General features: G+C 46.3%; 2 protein-coding genes across 2 annotated transcripts in view; both read left to right on the top strand.

Moving 5' to 3' along the window:
* The window catches only part of LOC137535910 (probable serine/threonine-protein kinase DDB_G0282963), a 51,000-nt gene extending 45,639 nt beyond the window's left edge, over nt 1-5,361 (top strand). The window contains exon 14 of the mRNA XM_068257783.1: nt 4,622-5,361. Coding sequence (XP_068113884.1) covers nt 4,622-5,361 — 740 coding nt within the window. The remainder of the gene's footprint in view (nt 1-4,621) is intronic.
* ZMAT4 (zinc finger matrin-type 4) overlaps nt 1-24,313 on the top strand; it is a 761,540-nt gene that overhangs the window by 44,122 nt on the left and 693,105 nt on the right. The window lies entirely within an intron of this gene.

A 24,313-nucleotide genomic window follows, 5' to 3' on the forward strand; every position in this document is an offset into this window, starting at 1 on the left:
TAGGCACCACCAGGGGGTTGGTTAGGGTTAGGCACCACCAGGGGGGTCTAGGGGGTTAGGGATAGGTACAGGGAGGGTTCTGTGTGAGAGTAAGGTTAGGTGTAGTTACAGCACAATATATATAATATATACAATTTATTACATTATGTATATTTAAACAAAGAGGGGTCTAGGGGTTAGGGATAGGGATAGGGAGAGATCTGTGTGAGCCTACAGTTAGGTATAATTGCAGTAAAATAGCTGTAAAATCTACCATTGTATTACTATGCTTAATACAAGTGTAAATATCGTTTTTTGTTATAGACGCTATTTGACGGTTCATTACAGAATTTGTTTGTTGCTATAGACGGTATTTTGCCGTTTAATTTCCGTTTAGTTAACCGATTTAGCACTACATTTTTCGTTTACAAGCTATAAATGAAAATTATTGTTTTACATTACAACCTATAATTTAGGCTATATCCCGCGCCCTTTTTTCCAGGCGCCCTTTTTTGATACACGTGTCACCCCTTGTACATTATACAGAGTGGCCGCAGCGGAACGAATTTACCTGGTCTATCACCGGGTCCCCTATCACCGCGCAGCAGCGTCTGTCCCCGAGCAGCCGATGTCACATGACCTGCTTCAGGAGCCTACGTGAAGATGCTTCCATACAGTGATAGGAGAGGTTCACTGCAGAAGAGTAGAGGACCAGGTAATTGTGCTTCCACTGCTGCTCTCTATATCCTGCCCTGCCCCCTAGAGGATGTCACTTGAATACCATGGTTCAGGTGGCTGCATGGTAGAGCAGGCCCTCAGTGAGACCATAATGCTATGGGCACTAACCGACAGCCAGGGATGACCAAAAAAAGTTTCCACCATCTTATTGGACACCTGCATCCAGGGCCGGCCTTAGGTTTCACAGCGCCCTGAGCGAAACCTGATTTTTGTGCCCCCCCCCCCCCCTCATCCTCTTCCCACGTGCATATACACACACACACACACACACACAGACCCATATGCAATTCACCTTTTCTCCTGAGATATCTCCTAGGACAGTGGTTCCCAACCTTTTTGACGTTGTGACACATCATGACAAATGCTCAGATTTCCGTGACACGTCACATACGTATAATAGATAAAATACTATTAATAACCACAAATGGATGGAAAGAGTGCATTATCCTGAATACACTTAAAAATTAAGGCTATAACCTTTCAGGAATATTAACCCATTCGCGTTTTCACTTGAGAAATGTTATCCTCCCATTCATTAGCCTATAACTTTATCACTACTTATCACAATGAACTGATCTATATCTTGTTTTTTCCGCCACCAATTAGGCTTTCTTTGGGGGGTACATTTTGCTAAGAGCCACTTTACTGTAAATGCATTTTAACAGGAAGAATAAGAAAAAAACTGAAAAAATCATTATTTCTCAGTTGTCAGCCATTATAGTTTTAAAATAATACATGCCTCCATAATTAAAACTCACGTATTGTATTTGCCCATATGTCCCGGTTATTACACCGTTAAAATTATGTCCCTATCACAATGTATGGCGACAATATTTTATTTGGAAATAAAGGTGCATTTTTTCCGTTTTGCATCTATCACTATTTACAAGTTTAAAATAAAAAAAATATAGAAATATTTCATCTTTACATTGATATTTAACCAATTTACCCCCGGCGGTACGAATTTCTCCGTCCCTTTTTTCCCTCCTAAAAAACCAGGGACGGAGAAATCCGTACCTTCCGCGCTCCCGCCGCTGTCCGCGCTACCGCCGCTCGTGCGCGCGCACCCGCCGCTCGTGCACGCCGCCGCCCGCTTGCCCGGAGATCAATGAACGGGAAAATCCATTCCCGTTCGTTGATCTAAGCCCCCGCAATGATCTGCTGCTTCTTTCAGAAACAGCGCGATCATTGTGAGTCTCCCAGCCTCCTACTGCTTCCTGTAAGCGTCCTTCCGGTCGCTTACAGGTCGCATGTAAACATACTCACTGTGGCCATCTTGTGTCCAAATAGTAAACTACACCCTAATGCATTTTACACATACAAATAAATTGTTTTACATAATAAATTAACTCATTACCTCCCACACTCCCCAATTATTATTTTTTTGTAATTAAAAAAAAAAAAATATATATATATATACAATAAAAAAAACAAAACATAAATAGTTACCTTAGGGACTGAACTTTTTAAATATTTATGTCAAGAGGGTATAACACTGTTACTTTATAAACTACGGACTTGTAATTAGGGATGGACGCAAAACTGAAAAAAATGCACCTTTATTTCCAAATAAAATATTGGGGCCAAACATTGTGATAGGGACATAATTTAAACGGTTTTATAATCGGGAATAATGGGCAAATAAATTTCATGGGTTTTAATTACAGTAGTATGCATTATTTAAAAACTATAATGGCCGAAAACTGAAAATAATAATTTTTTCCCACATTTTTTCCTATTTTCCCCATTAAAACACATTTAGAATAAAATAATTCTTGGCATAATGTCCCACCTAAAGAAAGCCTAATTGGTGGCGGAAAAAACAAGATATAGTTCATTTCATTGTGATAAGTAATAATAAAGTTATAGACGAATGAATGGACGGAGCGCTGAAAGGTGAAAATTGCTCTGGTGGTCAGGGGGTAAAACCCCTCAGTGGTGAAGTGGTTAAAAAGTTTAGACCCTTAGGTAAATATTTACATGTTTTTTTTTTTATTGTAATGTTTTTTTTTGTTTTTTTTTATATTAAACATTTTATTTGGGTATTTTTGGGAGGGTGGGATGTAAAGTATAGTTTTATAATGCAATTATGTGTTATTTTTAATTTTTTTTTTATTTTAGTTGTAGTTTTACTTTTTGGCCATGAGTTTGTTTACATGACGTTACTCTAAGCGTAACACGCGCTTAGAGTGACTCATCGCAGAGGGAACAGCCAGAAAAAGCACAGCTTCCGAGAGAAGCTGTCGCTTTTTCAGCGGGGGAGAGGAATCAATGATCGGGTACCATAGCCCAATACATTGATTCCGTGGCTACCAAATCCGCGTCCGGGAGTGCGCGTGTACGCGCGCGATCGGCCGCGGGAGCGCGCATGGTTCCTGGACGTAGTTTCTACGTCGAGGAACCAAAATAGGTTAATAAAAACAATCAGTGGGACAGTTAGCCGTCTCCCCCCCCCCCCATTTAGAATGATAGCACAGCATTGACAATTTGCACCACGCGTTATAGCCGCAGTGCCCCCCCCCCCTCCAAAGCGCCCTCAGACTCAGTATAGGTAGGTAGCCAGCTATAGTTGCCCCCAGTATAGAATCTCATGTGTAGGTTCCCTCAATATAGGTTGCCAAGCATAGGTGCCCCCAGTATAGGAAGTCAGTTGAAGGTCTCCATCCCCCCATAGGTAGCCAGGCGTAGGTGCCTCCAGTATAGGTAGCCAGGTGTTGGAGCCCTCAGTAAAGGTAGCCAACTATAGGTGCCCCCAATATAGGAATTAGGTGTAGGTGCCCTCAGTATAGGAAGTCAGTTGAAGGTCTCCATCCCCTCATAGGTAGCCAGGCATAGGTGCCTCCAGTATAGGTAGCCAGGTGTTGGAGCCCTCAGTAAAGGTAGCCAGCTATAGGTGCCCCAGTATAGAAAATCAGGTGAAGGTGCACTCAGTATAGGCAACCAGCTATAGGCGCCCCCTTGGAAGCTGGCGCCCTGAGCGACCGCTCCGGTCGCTCATATCAAAGGCCGGCTATGCCTGCATCTCCTGGTATTTGGCCCCACCCAGAGTATAAAAGAGAGCAGCCTTCCTTAGAGATCTCATTGTGCAGTGTGAGGATTCAGTGAGGCATACAGTACAATGAAAGTATGTGTCACTGCCACCATAAACGCACACCCTGTACATGCACTGCATGCAGTGCGTTATCTTGACGGAACTCGCCACATCCAACCACACCGCGAGCAACCTGATGATAGCTCATAGGAATATCATTGACTATTGTGCGTTGATGCAACGAAACCGACGTAGTGTGAAATGACCCCAATTCCTCCCCTTCAAACATGGAAATCTTATTAAAAATCTAAATTCAACCTAAAGAGGAACTGTAGTGAAAATGACAGAATGAATAAAATTGCTTATTGTTTACAGTATTCATTTATAGATTATTTAGTCAGTGTTTGCCCATTGTAATATCTCTCCTCTTCCTGATTTACTTTTTGAATGTATGACTGGTGGTGACCTCTTCAGCCCCTGCTGCCAGGTGATCTGTACGGAATGTTCCTTACTGAGAGTAGCAGAAAAAACAGCGCCATGAAAAATAAAGTTAACTTAAGATTATTATAGTTTTTGAAGTAGTTGTTTTAAAAGCTTGCAATGTTATAGTTTGTCATATTATTTGATTTATATGTACAGATTTTACGTTACCAAAGATATTATCGTTTCTATGAGTAAAAGGGTGTTTCTGCAGAGGGAGTGGTTAGGGTTAGGCAACACCAGGGGGAGTGGTTAGGGTTAGGCACCACTCGGGCGGTGGTTAGTTTTAGGCAACACCAGGGTGGGGGGATTAGGGTTAGGCTTTTTTAGGTCTGCACCCCGTCTTTGATTTTGCTGCTATAGTCTTCAGTATGTCTTTTTCTGACCTTTCAGGACTAACTAACCGTATAGCAGAAACCTTGGTTTACAATCAGGGTGAGATCGACAGTCTGATACAACAATATACAAATCCTAATAGTAGCTTCACAACCGATATACCATACCTGCAAAAGCAGTTTGAGAACCTTGAAAAGAGAATTATACAGTATAAGCTACAATCTGAGACATTAATTGAATATTTAAAAGTTAAGCGCATTCCAAGGGGATTGCGCCTAAATATTAGACCAACTTTCTGTAGGAGCAGTAAATCCTTTTGTGACAACTGGTTCAAAATATTGAATAAGTGCAGCTTAGATCTCATTGCTCTAACTGTTCAAGGCATCCAAGACGAAATTGCAAAGTTTGAATCTTCCTCTGCAGTACTCAGAGCAAAGCTTGAGACTCTACTTGACAGTGACGACAGGGGTCTGTTCTTTGACCAGCACAAAATCAGACTTGAAGTGTATCAACAACAAACCCTAACTGGTAAATTAGAGAAGTATCGACGAGATACGATAGACTACCAAGAGGACAGAGTATATTCCTGGCGTGACAATAGGCGCCGGGGTAGAATTCCCCCATCTCGCCCCAATTCAGGTACTGACACCCCCTCTGACGCCAGTTCTGGTGAGGGTCCCTCCTCTGCTACAGTTTTTTTAGGCCGGGGCAGAAGAGGACGAGGAAGAGGACGAGAAGGGCCAAGAGACGTAATCGACACCAGGATTACCAGGAGCCAGACTCAACGTGTGACCTAGTGGTTTATCTATCTTCTCGGACACTTACAGAGCTAGAGACCAAGGTATTAGCAAAGGGTTTGGGTTTTGTTCCTACACACATAGGGTCTACCCTAGAACTTGACACAGATCTTTCTCGTTACTTTAGGACATTACGGACTAGAGCATTTTTTTCTAACAAAGTACAAACTACAACTTTAGAAGCCCACCCTATCTTTCCACCAGAAATTGACACGAAAATGTGTAGATCTAAAAGTAAGTGGAGCCCCCCCAATAATTCACCAGCTGTAGAAACGTTTATTAATCTTGTGACAAGGGATGTGGCAACTCTTGCACAGGCAGGTGCTGATCACGGGACCAGGCAAAATATGACCTTTGATAAAAGAAAGGCCTTGGATTCATTACGCCTGGATCCTGATCTCGTGATTAAGCCGGCCGATAAGGGGGGTGCTATTGTATTGATGGATAGTACTGCTTATAGGAGGGAGGTTCTACGACAACTGCAGGATTCTACAGTTTATCACAAACTAAGTGGAGACCCCTTACCGATAATTAAGAAAGAGATTGATACTTTGATCAAAATGGCTTTTGATGATGGGACAATCGATAGACGTCTAGCAGACTTTCTCATTTCTGATTTTCCCCTTACACCCCTGTTCTACACTTTACCAAAGATTCACAAATCTCTTGTGAATCCCCCGGGACGCCCCATAGTGGCAGGCACCGATTCGGTGTTTCAACCACTGGCCATCTTGTTGGACCAGGTGTTTCGCCCAATGGTGGCAAACATGCCATCTTTTCTTTTAGACACAACCTCTTTTCTGGCCAAAATTGCCACAGTCGGAGATATCCACAGGTCCATTTTCCTGTGCACTATGGATGTATCAAGCTTGTACACATCTATCCCTCACGAGGAAGGTCTCAGGGTGATTAAGGAGGTGTTGGGCTCCATGTCTCTTTCTGTTTCATTGAGGAAATTTCTGCTAGACGACGCCCTTGAAATTGTCCTTACTCGTAATTATTTTTCGTTTGAGGGTACATTTTACCAGCAATGCCTGGGCACAGCAATGGGGAGTAATATGGCCCCTGGGTATGCAAATCTTTTTATGGGGGATTTTGAACAGCATTTTGTGTATACTCACCCATTGTATATGTCAGAGGTCCTGTTGTATCTTAGATATATTGATGACATCTTCTTTATTTGGCAAGGATCTGAGGATCAATTAAAGTCGTTTACAAGAGATCTGAACCAGGCAGTCCCCACTATCAACTTTACCCTCGAGTACAGTCCCACGGAGATCCATTTCTTGGATGTCATGGTAACCCTTAAAGATGGCGTTTTGCAGACGGGGCCCTTTAAGAAAGCTACTGACAAGAATACATACCTTGCTGCAAACAGTTTTCATCCAAAACGTCTCAAGGCAGGTCTTCCATACAGTCAATTTGTGAGAATACGTAGAATCTCATCCGAGGATGATGTATTCTATCGGGAAGCCATGATTATGTATGATAACTTTAAACAGAGGGGCTATGGGGATGATGTCCTCAGGAGTGCCCTGGATAGGGCATCCCAATTAGACAGATCTGAGCTATTAACATTTAAACCTAAAGATGATGCATCTAAGATACCAATGGTGCTCACTTATTCTCCATTATCCCAACAGGCAGCCACGATTGTACATCGCCACTGGCATATCCTGAATAGTGACCCTACATTGGGCAACACCTTCCGTGATCCTCCCATCTGTGCCTATCGCAGGGCTAGGAATCTTCGGGACTCTCTGGTGCATGCGCAGAGTACTCCTCAACCACGTACTACAGGTAACTGGCTTACTCAAATTCCCAAACCACAGGGCATGTTCCCTTGTGGACATTGCATGCAATGTAGTTTCGTGAGTCATGGGGAGTACTTCTCGCATCCCCGGAGTGGTACCCGAATTTATTTAAAGGATTTTGCAAATTGTTCCACAAAGGGTGTTATTTACCTTATTACCTGCCCCTGTGGCCTGGCCTACGTCGGACAGACGTCACGAGAAATTAGACGTAGAATCTCAGAGCATCGGAGTAACATACGTTGTGTTAATGTGGATGAACCTTTGGTTAGACATTTTTGGGAAGCTGGGCACCAGGTTTCTCAATTGCGTTATAGAGTTATAGAAATTGTTCATCCTTCTCGGAGGGGGGGCGATTTTCAACAAAAATTACTCCAGCGAGAGTTATTTTGGATTTATAAGTTGTGTACTAAACATCCTAATGGCCTGAATGAGGATGTGGACCTCAAATGCCTCTTATAACTTTTTGTTGTATCCCACTGTTATGACAGTGCTGCTATCACTTTAAGAATAATACCATCTAAATTCTTTTCTTGATTCTGTGAATCAATGTGCTATAGGTTGGCTTATCCTGATTAAACTAATGTTGTTTTTTCTTTATATTTATTTACAGGCACTTACAAGGTCCTCACACCGATTCATCATTGCGGTTTATATAAACAAGTCGCCAGGATCAAACTAGTTGTGAAGTGCTGCTAAGTCTATGCATGTAGATCCTGTCTTTAGGATGCTCCATCCGCCCCCATGATAACGGCAGTGTGTGGAGGATAGGCGGCACTTTGCCGCTTACGCCGCCCACCGCTGCCATGGAGACGTGTTGGACGCAATACGTGACGCGTTGACGCATGGGGGTATGCCGTATGACGTCATCCCGTCACTGGGCCGGCCCCGGTGTGGCGACTTGTTCCCGCCCCCTACTTCTGTGTACAATGTGTGTGTATTTAATGCGTGCAGGACGCCATTGCCATCAGGACGCTGCCTCTCACCCGCTCTGCTGTGGTCGCTCATTTCTGCTATTCACCCATCGATAAAGGAAGCAATTCCGAAACGCCGACGTCTGGGTAAAATAGTGGAGGGTGCCAGCACCTCATCTCACACTGTTTGTTATACTGATTTGTGCTCACTACCGAATTGGGACTCTGTTCCTCGACTTTCCATTATAGGGGACTTTGTTCTCCTAGAGACTCACTCTGGTTAAGATGCAATATTGGCCTATGATTCATGAATAGCCCTTATTTCTTGGACTGTGTCCTTATGAACTGATGTTACTGCATAAGCATCTTTCCAGTTAATTGTGGGCATTTTTATGCATTGTAGTTTATGTACTGTAATTTTGTATGTCATTTTGTATGCTATCTTTTACTGGTACTGAGAGCTCAGACCAGCATATGTACTATTGTAAAAATACATTTTTCTAAGCATTTGAATTGGCTTGGTGTGCGTGTCTTCTTGTTTATCTATTAGGGTTAGGCACCACCAGTGGGGTGGTTAGGAACAACCGGGGGGGGGGGGGGGGGGGAGTTAGGGTTAGGCACCACCAGGGGAGGGTTCTGTGTGAGGGTAGGGTTGGGTTAAGCTGTATTGCTAAGTTACGTAACGATTTTTAACGTTAATATCTTTTCGTTATTATAGCCCGTCTATTTTAACAATGGTATTTATCGTTAACAACGCTTGACAGCGATATTTATCGTTATCAGATTTAATTAACCACTTGCACCATTTTGTTATCCAGCCGGGCCCTTTTTTCACTGTGCCCTTTTTTCATGCACGCAGATGGTCTATTCGAGAAAAGGTGCATTTTTCTTACGGGAAAGGGGGCATCAGCTACTGATTGGGGTGAATCCTTGGTTACAGTTCCTCTTTAAACCTCAGGCAGAGCCGGGACAAGGTCCTCCAGCACCCAAGGCTGAGACAGCAAATTGCGCCCCTCCATTCCTCCCACCCCAGCCGTCACACACTGATTGCTATTAGACTAATAGGCAGAGCAGGGACAAGGACCTCTGGCACCCAAGGCTGAGACACCAAAGTGCGCCCCTCCATCCCTCCCACCCCAGCCGTCACACACTGATTGCTGTTAGACTAAGAGGGCCACAGGGCCCAGAACCTCCCCAACACCTTAATATCCAGTTATCTGGCTTGCAGTCACTGCTATGTATCCCCTTTTCCTATTTCTTTCTGCTTAATACACAATTAGGAATGACAGCTGTATGAATTGTGCACCCCCTCCTACACTGCGCCCTGAGGCTGGAGCCTCTCCAGCCTATGCCTCGGCCCGGCCCTGCTAATAGGTGCCCCAAGGCCCCCAACCTCCCCAGCACCTTAATCTCTAATTATCTGGCTTGCAGTCACTGTCATGTATCCCCTTTTCTTATTTCTTTCTGCTTCAAACACAATTGGGAATGACAGCTGAATGAATTGTGCACCCCCTCCTACACTGCGCCCTGAGGCTGGAGCCTCTCCAGCCTCTGCCTCGGCCCGGCCCTGACCTCAGGATTATCATAAACTAATCAATAACACATATACATGTATAGATTCTCTAACTGCTCATTTCTCAATCCTAAAACCAACCTAATCTCTCATGGTCTGCAGCCAGGATCTCATAAAGGCCGTCTACACAGCGCAGGCTACCTGTACTATAGCTGGTAATTACACGAAGTATTGATTAACTCAGTGTGAGGTGTAGGGATGCTCATTCAGATTCCGCGGAAATGCAATTTCCGAAATTCCGATCGGAAATTGCATTTCCGCATCGGAATGCGGAAATCGGTAATGCAAGTGCCGTAGGCGGATTTCTGCCGGAAATCGCGGAAATTTCCGCCGGAAATCATGGAAATTCCGCCCGACTTTAACATCGATTTTCTCAAAAACTATAAGTTCTTTTTGAAAACTTTTTTTTGCATCTTGTTCACAAGATTCGGTTTAATAAACCCTGAAAATTTGGTGTTTCTAGGCCTTACGGGGGCTTTGCTATTAACCGCTAAAGTCGGCGGATTTTTACTGTAATGTAAAATGCAGAAAATCTGCATCTGCCTATTTTCTGCATTTATATGACAGTAAAAATCTGCTGGAAATCGTGGAAATTCCACCCGACTTTAACATCGATTTTCTCAAAAACTATAAGGTCTTTTTGAAAACTTTTTTTTGCATCTTGTTCACAAGATTCGGTTTAATAAACCCTGAAAATTTGGTGTTTCTAGGACTTACAGGGGCTTCGCTATTAACCGCTAAAGACAGCAGATTTTTACTGTCATATAAATGCAGAAAATAGGCAGATGCAGATTTTCTGCATTTTACATTACAGTAAAAATCCGCCGACTTTAGCGGTTAATAGCAAAGCCCCCGTAAGGCCTAGAAACACCAAATTTTCAGGGTTTATTAAACCGAATCTTGTGAACAAGATGCAAAAAAAAGTTTTCAAAAAGACCTTATAGTTTTTGAGAAAATCGATGTTAAAGTCAGGTGCAATTTCCACGATTTCCGGCGGAAATTCCGCCTTTGAATGCGGAAATTGGTCGCGGAAAGCGGAATCGGTAATCGGTACATGATGGAATGCGGATTTACCGCGGAATTGGAAATTGGCATTCCGACTATCCTATTAGGGATGTAAAATGCCTACGGCACTTGCATTACCGATTTCCGCATTCCAATTTCCGATCGGAATTTCGGAAATTGCATTTCCGCGGAATCTGAATGAGCATCCCTAACTCCACTGTGTGTGTCCACTCCCCACCATATGTCTCCGCCCCCCCATGTCTAATTAGCAGTGTAGCGTCAGTGCCTCACCTTATTCATGTCTCCTGCCGGGATCGCAGACCTCTTCTCTCCCGCACTGCTCCTCTAGCGATGGCTTGTGCTGATAGCATCATCAGCAGAATCCGTCACTAGGGGGAGCCGTGCAGCACAGGAGAAGTCTGCAATCCCCGCAGGAGCCATGGACTAGGGGAGACACTGCCGCTACACTGCTAATTATACACCCAGGAGCAGAAAACATGGGAAGGGGTGAGCAGACACACACAGGGGGGAGCTGGGGACACACCAGGGACAGAAGGGGACACACTGGGGACAGAAGGGGACACACTGGGGACACAGAAGGACACCAATTGGGGGAGAACATCTATCAGTCTTGTGATTGGTCTAAAATTGCCGCGAGGTAATCAGATTTTTGCAGAAAAATTCAGAATTTTCTGATTGCTCCAATGCTTCTGAGTTCTGTGATTTGGTTAACTACTTTCAGACCGACGCAGTACAAATCTACGGCGGGCCGGGGGCGCTGCGGTTCTGACTGGACGTAAACTCTATGTCCCATTCACTGCCTGTTCCCGCCACTCTCGCTGCCCTGCCCCCGCCGCAATGTGCTGCCCTGCCGTCTCTATGACGGCAGAGCACTGTGAGCCGGGCAGGAGTCGCTTTCATTGGCTCCTGGCCCTGTCACTACTGTAAGCCGCTCCTATTGGCTTACATTGAGTGACCGGGTCAGCCAATGAAAGCGGCTCCTGACCGGCGCACAGCGCTTTGCCATCATAGCGACGGCAGAGAGAGCAGCCTGCGGCGGGGACAGAGCGGCGTGACCGGCGGGAGCGACAGATTATCGCGGTAATTCGTCAGTATGCAGCGTTTTAGTGTACCAGCAGCTTCTGGTCCTTAAGGGGGCAGAGGCTGCTGGTGCCGAAGTGGTTAAAATCACCAAGTTGCGGTAAATTAGATTTCTGCTGAATTTCGATTTCCAGTTTCAGAATTCCAATTGGAAATGCCGATTTTTGATCGGAAATGCAGAAAATGCAGAAATTTCAATGGGCATCCTATTCCCTGCTTGTCAGATGGTTGTTTAGCTGAATGGCAGTTTTAGATTATGGCGACCTTACACAAGACATGAATGATCAGTTTCCCTAATGATCCTATTACCCAGCAAGCTGTCTTATGTTAATTCCCAGCCGTAGAGATAAACAGAAAATCGTACAAACATCCAGCCCATCTAATCCTCCGTGTCACTCAGAGGAAGCCTGGACTGAGAGGAATACAGATACAAGGCTCCGACATAAGACCTGGAGGGGGAGGAGTCCAGTGAGACATGGGGGGCGTGTCACTAAGAGGAAGCCCGAAATGAGAGAAATACAGATACAAGGCTCTGACATAAGACCTGGAGGGGGAGGAGTCCAGTGAGACATGAAGGAGGGGACGTGTCACTCAGAGGAAGCCCGGACTGAGAGGAGTACAGATACAAGGCTCCGACATAAGACCTGGAGGGGGAGGAGTCCAGTGAGACACGGGGGAGGGGGCGTGTCACTAAGAGGAAGCCTGGACTGAGAGGAGTACAGAGACAAGACTCCGACATAAGACCTGGAGGGGGAGGAGTCCAGTAAGACATGGGGGGCGTGTCACTCAGAGGAAGCCTGGACTGAGAGGAGTACAGATACAAGGCTCCGACATAAGACCTGGAGGGGGAGGAGTCCAGTGAGACATGGGGGAGGGGGCGTGTAATTCAGAGGAAGCCTGGATTGAGAGGAATACAGATACAAGGCTCTGACATAAGACCTGGAGGGGGAGGAGTCCAGTGAGACATGAAGGAAGGGGTGTGTCACTCAGAGGAAGCCCGGACTGAGAGGAATACAGACACAAGGTCCCGCCATAAGACCTGGAGGGGGGGGAGTCCAGTGAGACATGAGGGGAGGGAGCGTGTCACTCAGAGGAAGCCTGGACTGAGAGGAACAGTGGCGTACCTAGGGAATCTGCAAAATATATCAGTGTTATATAACTACACAATAAAAATATGGTGGTACATTAGACTATGACTCTGGTATGATTAGATTGTGAGCTTCTCTGTAGAGTTGGCCCGAATGGTTCGCATGTGAACTTATTCGCGCGAACATCGGTAGTACGCATTCGACCCGCCCCCTATACTACATCATTGGGCTAAACTTTGACCCTCTACATCACAGTCAGCAGACACATGGTAGCCAATCAGGCTAGACTCCCTCCTGGAGCCCCCCCCCCCCCTTTATATAAGGCAGCTGCGTCGGCCATTATTATCACTCAGTGTTGCTGTGGAGTTAGTGAGAGAAGGGAGAGAGTTGCTGCAGCGATAGGGAAAGCTTAGTTAGGCTGTTAGGCTTGTTAGCTTGCACCTTGCTGATACTTATTGCTAAAAAGTACTATAGATTATTGCTAAAAAGCACCCCACAACAGCTCTTTTGAGAGCTAATGTTGTTCTTGTGATCTGTTTTTTTTTCTTTGTGTGTGTGTCCCACTGACACTTGCATATACAGCCTTGCCAGTCGCAGCTGGCCCTTGCTAATTGCTATATTGTGCCACTGCCAGGCCCAGCACATTCAGTGCCTACCTTTTCACTGCACCTGTGTATGTGACAGCTGCACATTTATAATGCCAGTCCGACCGTGCATACCTGTTTATGTTCACTGCACCGGCGTGACAGCACGAAGTGTTATATAATTCCAGTCACTGCATAACTGTTCACTGCACCTGTGTGTAACAGCTGCACATTTGTAATACCAGTCCAACCGTGCATACCTGGTTATGTTCACTGCAACTGTGTAACAGCACGCAGTCTTATTTACCAGTCACTGCATACCTGTTCACTGCACCTGTGTAACCGCACATTGTTCTACCAGCAGTCACCTTTTCACTGCACCTGTGTAACCGCACATCATATTAGTCAAGTCAGTGCATACCTTTCACTTCATCCCCCCCAATATGGACTAAACAAGAGGCAGAGCCAGAGGCAGGCCACCCGTAACGTCTGTTCGAGGTTGTGCTGTCGTGATTCCGTGTGGAGTTTTAAAGGAAACCTGAACAGAGTTAGTATAGAACACATTATTCCTCCCTAACAAGGGTAAAAACAATTCTTCCCTAACAAACTCTCATTGTGCTTTCAACATTTTCAATCGTGTTCCCTGTATGTAACACACTTGCCTTTACAGTTTTAGCTTCCAACTTTCCGTCTAGAGTATAACCATCAAATCCCATCCAACTGGCATGTCATTATATCAGGTTCCCTCTAAGGGCCCTTTTCCACTAGAGCAAATCTGCATGCGTTTCCTGCAGATTCGCATAGACCACAAAAGTGGATGGGACTGTTTTCACTTGTGCGTTTCCACTGCACAGCAGACCCATCAGAATTCGCACGCCGCACACCCGCACGCGATTTGTCAGTAATTCAACCAAATAGGAAAACCACAAGCATTTTAGTCTTGCGGTTTTCCCAGCGTTTGAGCTTATAGCCTGTATTATTTCCGGCATGGTAGGGCTTCCCGCATCTTTCCGATGTCTATTACAGATTTTGTAGCCAATAAAGTATTTGCCACCAATACCCTAAGATGAGTAGGAATGTGGCCAGCAGTGGCGTAGCTAAGGAGCTGTGGGCCCCGATGCAAGTTTTACAATGAGGCCCCCCCAAGCACTCTATACATAACAATTGATACGGCGCACCAAAACCTGCCAATGATAACTACAGTGTCAGAGGTGCAAGAAGGGGATGGGGAACAGCTTGTTAATGATTACCTCTATTCAAAGGATCTATAGTAGTGATTATTATAAGCACAGGACCAATAGAGAGCTAATACTGTAGTTGAGGGAGGGCCCTTCGGGAATGTGCTTTCCCTATGCAAATAAAAACAGAAGGCATTGAAACAATGCACACATTTTCTCTATCAATTACATTAGCTTCTGTGATAAGACATGCATGTTTCCACACATACAGACACACATGGTGTGCAGAAAACGCATACAGAAAATGGACAGACAATTGTGCTCTCAGCCTCAGCTTATTACACTCACTCTGTCCATCTCTGATGGAGCAGAACTGGCTCTGCAGACTTCACCAGCATTACTACAGTACACAGCACTTGGGGAGGGGTAGAGAGGCTGGGGGTGGGGCTCTTCAGACTCCTCCAGCATCACTACAGTACACAGCACTTGGGGAGGGGTAGAGAGGCTGGGGGCGGGGCTCTGCAGACTCCTCCAGCATCACTACACTACACAGCACTTGGGGAGGGGTGGAGAGGCTGGGGGCAGGGCTCTGCAGACTCCTCCAGCATCACTACAGTACACAGCACTTGGGGAGGGGTGGAGAGGCTGGGGGCGGGGCTCTGCAGACTCCTCCACCATCACTACAGTACACAGCACTTGGGGAGGGGTGGAGAGGCTGGGGGCGGGGCTCTGCAGACTCCTCCACCATCACTACAGTACACAGCACTTGGGGAGGGGTGGAGAGGCTGGGGGCGGGGCTCTGCAGACTCCTCCAGCAATCACTACAGTACACAGCACTTGGGGAGGGGTAGAGAGGCTGGAGGCGAGGCTCTGCAGACTCCTCCAGCATCACTACAACACACAGCACTTGGGGAGAGGTAGAGAGTTTGGGGGTGGGGCTCTGCAGACTCCTCCAGCATCACTACAGTACACAGCACTTGGGGAGTGGTAGAGAGGAAGGGGGCGGGGCTATGCAGACTCCTCCAGCATCACTACAGTATACAGCACTTGGGGAGGGGGAGGAGAGGCTGGGGGCGGGGCTCTGCAGACTCCTCCAGCATCACTACAGTACACAGCACTTGGGGAGTGGTAGAGAGGCTGGGGACAAGGCGCTGTACACAAGACCCTGCTGAACACTGAATAGGAACTTTCTACAAATCTTTGCCTGCAAAACTTTCCATGATTCCTTACCAGTGGCTGAGCAGATGCAGTTATTAGAACAATTGTGCAGAGAGCAGTAAAATCAGGGAAAAGAAACTTCTCCCCACAAGGGGCCCCCTGCAGCTTCTGGGCCCCCCTGCGTCTGCATCTCTTGCATGGTCTATTGTTACGCCCCTGTATATAAAAAAGATTTAAAAACAAAACAAATAATCTTCTTTCTACATAGGCCTCCATTGAGATTGGACTTTTACATTTTGCTTCCATGGAAGTCTTTGCAGCGCTCGGCTAAGGCTCTGTCTCAGTGGTAGGCCGGCTCTTGCTGAAGCACACATATAAACTCATCACTCGCTGCTCTTTGGACCGCTGCCAGTCTGAGCTGCGTTGATCACATTTTGAGGGCTTGTCAGGAATGTGCAGCAGAATCTTCCTCTCCCCTGCTAGGCTGTGAGGACGTGTGATGACTGACTGATGGGAGAAGCACCTGAGGAACGTCAGAATGCAGCAGAACAAGAACATGTTCCCCTGAATCTGAATGTTAAGTCAAAACATCTGAGATGTGAAAGTATAGCTGGGAATTTACTCTGCTGCTTGCATTGTTAGCGGGCAGTAGGGCTGTTTTTAGGCATAGACAAGCCAGGCAGATGCCTGGAGCGACAGCTGCAGGAGGGGGCACCACAGAGCTATTCTTATTACACTGTGCTTGATGGAATTCTTATACACAATTACTGGTTTATGTGGAAAGGGTATGAATTGTAATTCTAACACATAAATTGGTACTGCTTGCTTGCTAGCATAACATGGTAGGTGCTAGTAATATGCCAAGCAGTAATTTTTTAAGCTGAACAGTATAATGCCTTTATAAAGTGGCTACAGACCCCTCATGACAATTATGGGAGTGGTTTGTATGCGCGTTCAATTCATTTTTGGTTGATGAGGTGCATCTAACCTGGTAATAATTTATTTATACTTTGTAGACCTGTTTTGAGAAATAACCTCATTTCTGAATATAGTGGCCTCAATTCACTAAGCATTAGCACAGAGGTCCCCAAACTTTTTCGGTCAAGGGCCGGGTCAACATACTTTAGACTGCTTGGGGGCCGGAACATGCATAAAATGATCACTTCAAAAATGACTGCACTCATAGGTCAAAGAATTATAGAAAAAAAGGTCACTTATCCATAAAATAGTACACTCCAGGTCAGTCCAAAATCCCAGGAGAGGTTGTAGGATGAGACCCACAGTCAGGACCAATCTCCTTATTCAGACCCACACGTCACATACAGTATGTAAAAGAATAGAAAAAAGTACATAGCGTAATCAATTCTTATGCACTTTGCCCATCACCGCTCCACAATCACCTCCAAGCGTGGGTACCGCCAGTCTGATCCACGCTCACCCTCAATGGCCTCCACAAATCCGGAGGTCAGGTTCAAAGGTATACCGGGGCGAAAGAGACACTGTGTAAGTGGGCCACTCGTAACAACCAATAGGCGACTTCAGACTCAAAGAGGCACTAGGACTAAAAAGCGCCAAATAGTATAACACTGTAATAAACAGATTTAAAAGGTTCAAGATTACACTCACAAGAGCAGAAAATCACAGCGCATTGTACAGGTGGTATGGCTTACCGCTCAAAAGCATGCCGCTTCAGATCCCATACGTCCTGCGCGTTAGTTCCTGTAGGACCGGTCACGTGATGCGTAGCTCCGCCCTACGTGTTTCGTCAGCACGCTGACTCATCAGAGCCCTGATGAGTCAGCGTGCTGAATTGAGGCCATTGAGGCTTAGTGAATTGAGGCCATTGTATCAATCTGTTAATGGTATCGGCAAAATAAATTAAATTTGATGGGGAGTGGGCCGGTGAAACAAAAGAAGCCTGGCCTGGGGCACCAAAATGGCCAGAAACAGCCTTGGCAGGCAGGCACTTGCGCTAGTGGTTATACAGTCTTTATTCAGCCATTTTCCTTACCTTTCACAGGGGTTAATCTCCAGTCCTGGAGGATCATATCCAGGCCAGTGCTTAGGATGAACTGAGAAATGGAGAAATGTCTTCTACCTGATAGACCGCACCTTTCCTGATTCAATCCCATCAACTGAGCTGTGCCAAAAATGGGAGGACCTCGGCCCTCGAACACTGGAGTTCCTGTAAAGAATGAACTGATTGGCTGGGCTTCTGATCATGTGATTATGCCTACAAGGTAGTGACCTAGGCTAAGCGCACACAATACCGGATAAGTGTATGGTGACGGTGGATCCAATGTACGTTTTTGACATATTTGCAGCTTCTGTAGATATTTTTTTTGTATCCATTGGTGCCCGATGTAACATGCTGTTGTTTGTATTTTGACAACAGACAGCAAGGGAGATGACAACTTCCTGCTTTTAGGAAGGGCCTGGGTGATTTTTATTACAATACCAACAATTACTTGTAATTATGTGTTACTTTTATCATAAAGGTTGAGGGTAGGAACACACTAGGCAGAATCGCATATGCGTTTTTCACTATATGCTATGTATGGAAAACGCACATGTGATTCTGCCTAGTGTGTTCCTACCCTCATAGTGTGCACATTTGAATATAATTGTGCAATGGTAATCAGAATCAGAATCAATTTATTTGGCCAAGTAAGTTTGAACTTACAAGGAATTTGACTTGGCAGTTGCTTAAAGAGGAACTGTCGCGAAAATCTTAAAATTTAAAGCAAATACAGATGAGAAGTACATTTTTTCCAGAGTAAAATGAGCCATAAATTACATATCACCTATGTTGCTGTCACTTACAGTAAGTATTAGAAATATGACATTACCGACAGGTTTTGGGTTAGTCCATCCATAGGGGATTCTCAGCATGGCCTTTATTCTTTATAAAGACACTCCTTGAAAATGATTAATACAAAGATGCTGGCCAGCCTCCCTGCTCGCTGAACACTATTTTGACATTTGGATGGAGCAACTGCCATTCACTAAGTGCTTTTAAAAATAAAGAAAACCCTGAGAACCCCCCTATGAGAAGATGGGCTAGTCCAAAATCTGTGACACAGAGGAGGCGTGGATACGTGCTGGCGTGACAGGTGAGCATGCCACACTCACGATGGGCCCAGGGGGGGCATACACTTGGGGGGCGGACCAGCAGGCGGCAGAGCAAGATCTGTGTGCAGTGTGTGGGTAGGCAATAGTTCTAGCGCTTTTCACAGCGATTTTCCACATTCCTATACTTAACATTGAGGCAGAAACGCTTCAGAAATCAGCACAAATGCTGCAGGAGCTGCATTTGGGAAAAAATCACATCGCTCTGGTGTGCTCCATCCCATTCAAATACATTAGCCAAGCGCTTTTCAAAGCGCAAGTGTTTTTAAAAGCGCTCAGAAGAGCTCTTGGTGTGCACCAGCCCTGATTCAGGAGTCTGCAGAAATAATGTACATTGGCAATATTCTGGGCTAACCTCGGCCACATAGGCCTGGTGCACACCATAAACGGCTAGCAGATCCGCAAAACGCTAGCGGTTTTGGAAACTCTTTTCCTTATTTTAGCGTTTTAGCTAGTGTTTTGCGGTTTTGTGTAGCGGTTTTTGTGTAGTAGATTTCAGATATTGTTACAGTAAAACTGTTACTGAATAGCTTCTGTAACAAAAACGCCTGCAAAACCGCTCTGAAGTGCCGTTTTTCAGAGTGGTTTGCGTTTTTCCTATACTTTACATTGGAGGCAGAAACGCCTCCGCAATCCAAAATCTGCAGCAGCCCGGGAGTATGAGTTTCAGCAAAACGCCTCCCGCTCTGGTGTGCACCAGCCCATTGAGATACATTGACAAAGCGTATCCGCAGCCACAAGCGGCTGCAAAAACGCCACAAAACCCGCTCGGTGTGAACCAGCCCTCAGGCCTGGTGCACACCAAAAACCGCTAGCAGATCCGCAAAATGCTAACATATTTTGAAACGCTTTTTCTTCTTTTTCTGTAGCGTTTCAGCTAGCATTTTGCGGTTTTGTGAAGCGTTTTTGATGTAGTAGATTTCATGTATTGTTACAGTAAAGCTGTTACTGAACAGCTACTGTAACAAAAACCGCCTGGCAAACCGCTCTGAAGTGCCGTTTTTCAGAGTGGTTTGCGTTTTTCCTATACTTAACATTGAGGCAGAAACGCATCCACAATCCAAAATCTGCAGCAGCCCTGGAGCATGCGTTTCTGCAAAACGCCTCCCACTCTGGTGTGCACCAGCCCATTGAAATACATTACCCTAGCGCAGGGGTCTCAAACTTAATTTACCTGGGGGCCGCAGGAGGCAAAGTCAGGATGAGGCTTGGCCGCATAAGGGATTTCACAATCGCGGCGCATCGCCGCCTCTGCCCGCCCCTCTCACTCTTCCTTCACAGAGAGGGGCGGGAAGAGGCGGCGATCCGTGCGGCGATTGGGGAAGAGCTGAAGCTGAAAGCTCTGCCCCTTCCAGGAAATGCCGGCGGATTGCCCCCCGGGCGATTTGGGGGCTCTGCAGCCCTCGTTTAGCGGCGGGGATGCGGCGGTTTACTTGGGAGCACTAAAGCGAACTATAAGGAAGCTTTTGCCAGCGAGGGCCACAAAATATTGTATCGGGGGCCGCAAATGGCCCGCGGGCCGTGAGTTTGAGACCCCTGCCCTGGCGGATCCGCAGCAGAACCGCTCTGGTGTGCACTAGGCCACAGTGAGGATTTTAGTTCAGAGTATCCCAGAGATGGAGTAAGAGAATTACCAGCCAGCTGGAGTGGAATGACTCTGGAATATCTTAGCCTAGAAATAGTAATCTGGGGCCTATTGATTGTGAACTTCCATTAGAGTAACAGGCAACTATTTCCCCATCTATCCTTGTACTGATGTCTTCATCCAGCATTAGAAATCCATAAAGTCATTTCAAACAGGAATAATTACGTGAAAAGAGATAGGAGAAGCAAATTAAAGAAGAACTGTAACGAGAGGGATATGGAGGCTGCCATATTTATTTCCTGTTAATGCGGACCTGATCTCAGAATGTCCTCTCTGCTCTGGGTCCGTTCTCACTAGAGGCGCTTTGTGATTTTTTTTCAGCGCTGGTGATTTTTAGAAATCACCCTAAAAACGCTTGTGCAATGATTCCCTATGAGAGAGTTCACAGCTGAGCGGTTTGTTTCCGATCCGCTCAGATAAGCGCTGCTTCGGCCATTTTTGAGGCGATTTTCCCTCAATGGAAGGTATAGGAAAACACTCATAAAATCACTTTGTGCAGCGATTGCATTCGCGTTTTTAAGAATACATTGTATTTATTCTTTTCTGGGACAAAGAGTTCACTTCCTGACTTACGTCAGGGAGTGAATTAAAAAACCGCTATGGAAAAGCGCTTAGAAGAGCGCTTTTCACAAAAACGCAACGTCCACCCAAGCGCCGGGAATCGAAAAAAAAATTGCTTGTTCAGGGGCTATGGCTGAAAGTATTATAGGCAGAGGATCAACAGGACAGCCAGGCAACTGGTATTGTTGAAAAAGGAAATAAATATGGCAACCTCCACATCTCACTCGCATCCCTTTGAAGTGATGCATGTAAGTTTTGTCATTTAAAGGGGGATGAAACTCCATATTAACTGTAAAAATAAAATAAAAATCATCCAATAAGAAATTATGTATTTAGCTTACCTATCCTGTTGTTTTTAGTGTTTACTGCCAGATTTAGGAGAAATCTTAAATAAAATAAGATAGAAGAAGTGTTTCTGCTGGTTTGCATCTTTACTGTTTTTCTGTGATGCCAAAAGTGACATCACTGCTGCCCTTTTTTTTCCAGTGTTCATTTTCCCTCCCTACTGCCACAGCTTCCTGTCCCTCCCACAGCAAACATCACCTAGACATTGACATGCGTGGCCCTGACGCATGTGTGCCGCTGGGGTCAGGTAAACGGCGGAAGTCATTTGAATAAAACTTTGATTTGCATACGGTTTGCGTTAAACTTGTTTATTAACATCTCATTACTTCTCTCCATTAGAGATGACGATGCTTACTACTTTATACTTTCTTAGTAGTGGACTCCTCTGCTGTACAATGACCCTACCCATAATGCTTTGCGCTTGGCCATACTGAGGAACATGCGACTGTAGTCTGTAAGGCGAGCAGATTGTTATTGAACTCGGAGGGATTTCTCTATAATATCTGCACAGATCAGGTGCCATGGGTTCTGCTGATCCACCATCGTCTGACGTTCCTGCGTTTCACATTTCAAAGGCACAGCGTTCCGACAGGAGATTACGAGAAACAGGATGAGACTGGCAGATATTTTGGGGTGACGACACGACTGACTGACGATGGGTAACAAGGCACAGCTTTATATAGGGCAGCCTTGCTCAACCTCTTTATCCCAGAGGAACCCTCCAAATACTTTTTGGATCTCAAGGAACCCCTGCAAGCATAGCTCCCAACTGTCCCTCTTTTGGAGCCCTGTCCCTCTTTCCTCCTCATTTGTCCCTCTTTCAGGAATTTGTCCCTCTTTCTATGTAAATATATATATTTCTCTACTAAAATGTGTTTGTTTGACTCTAAACTTTATTCCCATCCTTTAAATTGATATATTACTCATTTTAAAATGTTAAAGAGACACTGTAACACCAAAAACTTCCCCTGGGGGTACTCACCTCGGGAGGGGGAAGCCTCAGGGTCCTAATGAGGCTTCCCCCCTCCCTCCTCTGTCCCACGGGGGTCTCGCTGCAGCCCTCTGAACAGCGCCCCGACAGATTCGACAGCCTGTTCAATACTTACCTTTCCTGGCTGTTGCGGCTTTCGGCTCCGAAGTAGACGGAAATACCCGATCTCAGTCGGGTCCGCTCTACTGCGCAGGCGCCAGAGACTTGTCGGAGACTTGTGCCTGCGCAGTAGAGCAGACCCGACGGCAATCGGGTATGTCCGCCTATTTCGGAGCCGAAGGCCGCCACAGCGCCTGCGCAGGAGCCGGGAAGGTAAATATTTACATTGACGCTGTTCGGAGGGGCACAGCGAGACCGCCTTGGGACAACCCTGGTTGAGAAAGCCTGCTGCAGGGTCTGCATGCATTCCTCATTGCTAAAAGCAAAGCTGGCTGTGAGATGCACAAGTCAATAGGTTGTATACTTACCTTGGCCTCCCACGTCCTCCTCCTGAGCAGCCATCCAGCACTGGGACCCTCGAAAGCTCGTATATGAAGAGTGCGGCCAAACTGGGCAGTAGCAAGGAGACACCGCTCGAGCTTGGCAGAAAAAACTGTCTGCACCTGCACAGTGTTCCGTCCACAAGCCCTTGTAGACAAGCTTTGGTGGGTCCCACTGCTGGAAGGTGGAGGGGAACTATCAAGCAGTGCAGGATCATCCACCAGGCAACCTAAGCACGAGCCTGGCGCCTAGTGGGAGTCAAGGGGCCCACCTGCCTAGTTCTCTGACCTCTCTCCACTTTAGCTTACTAAAAAAAAACCACAGAGCCGGATAGAGGTTAACACTATCTCCTGGGGTTTTTCCTAAGCAGTATTTCCACACCTCATCAATTAAATGCCTTTTACACCACCAGCCAGTAGAGATGGGCCAGAAGCGAACTGGGCGAACCGCTATAGAATTCAATGGGCAGGCATTTTAAAACCTACAAAGACTGTTTCTTGCCTCAAAAGTGATGGAACACTTGTTTCACAGGGTCTAACACCTGGTCTGAGGCAAAGGGGGCAATTGCCCCAGGGCCCCAACATCCATAGGGGACCCCATGTATCCCCTGTTGCCTTAAAGCACATGGCTCATATGCCGGGATACCCCTGCACGCTCCCTGCGGCTGCCGCCAGCCAGATCCCCCCCCCCCTCCTCGCTCACTTCTCCCCCCGCACGCTGCCCCACTGCAGTGTAATAAAGTCAGTGGGAGAGAGACAGACCCACCTCCCGAACGATCCAGGCGGTGTAGCGCCCGCCTGTTTGCCCTGTAGTGATTGTCATTAAATGGATTACCAGGAAGTGAAGGACAGAACCGGTGTTGGTGGTATTGGTGTCTGGGGACCCCGATTACTTTTGCCCCGGGGTGCCACTTTAGCTAGAACCGGCCCTGGGGGGATTGATGCCAAAAGTCCCACTAAAAATTACAGAGTTGACGGGTTTTAATCCCTAAGGCTGGTTTCACACCAGGACGTTGCGTTTTAGGGGACGTTAAGGTCGCATAACGTGCCCCCAACGCAACGCCTGGTGGTGTTGGAGCAGGACGCTACCAAGAGGGCGTTACAAGCAGCTCTTGGTGCGCCTGCTCTGTCGGAGGCACTGCGGAGACCACGTGTGCGGAGCTCTCCGCATCACGTGGTCCCGCCAGCCAATCAGCGGCCGCTCTAAGAAGAAAACACTGTAAGTGCAGTGAATATTAAGTAGCCATGTGCCTGGCTACGTAGCGGCCTCTCCCCGCCTCCTCTCCGCCCCCAAAATAAAAAAACCCACCCGTACTGAGCATGTGCAAACAGTCTAACTGCATGCAGTACGTTATCAGGACGTGCTGCGTTACAATGTAACGCAACGTGG

Source organism: Hyperolius riggenbachi, chromosome 10 (genome assembly GCF_040937935.1).
Source record: "Hyperolius riggenbachi isolate aHypRig1 chromosome 10, aHypRig1.pri, whole genome shotgun sequence".
NCBI classification, from domain to species: domain Eukaryota; kingdom Metazoa; phylum Chordata; class Amphibia; order Anura; family Hyperoliidae; genus Hyperolius; species Hyperolius riggenbachi.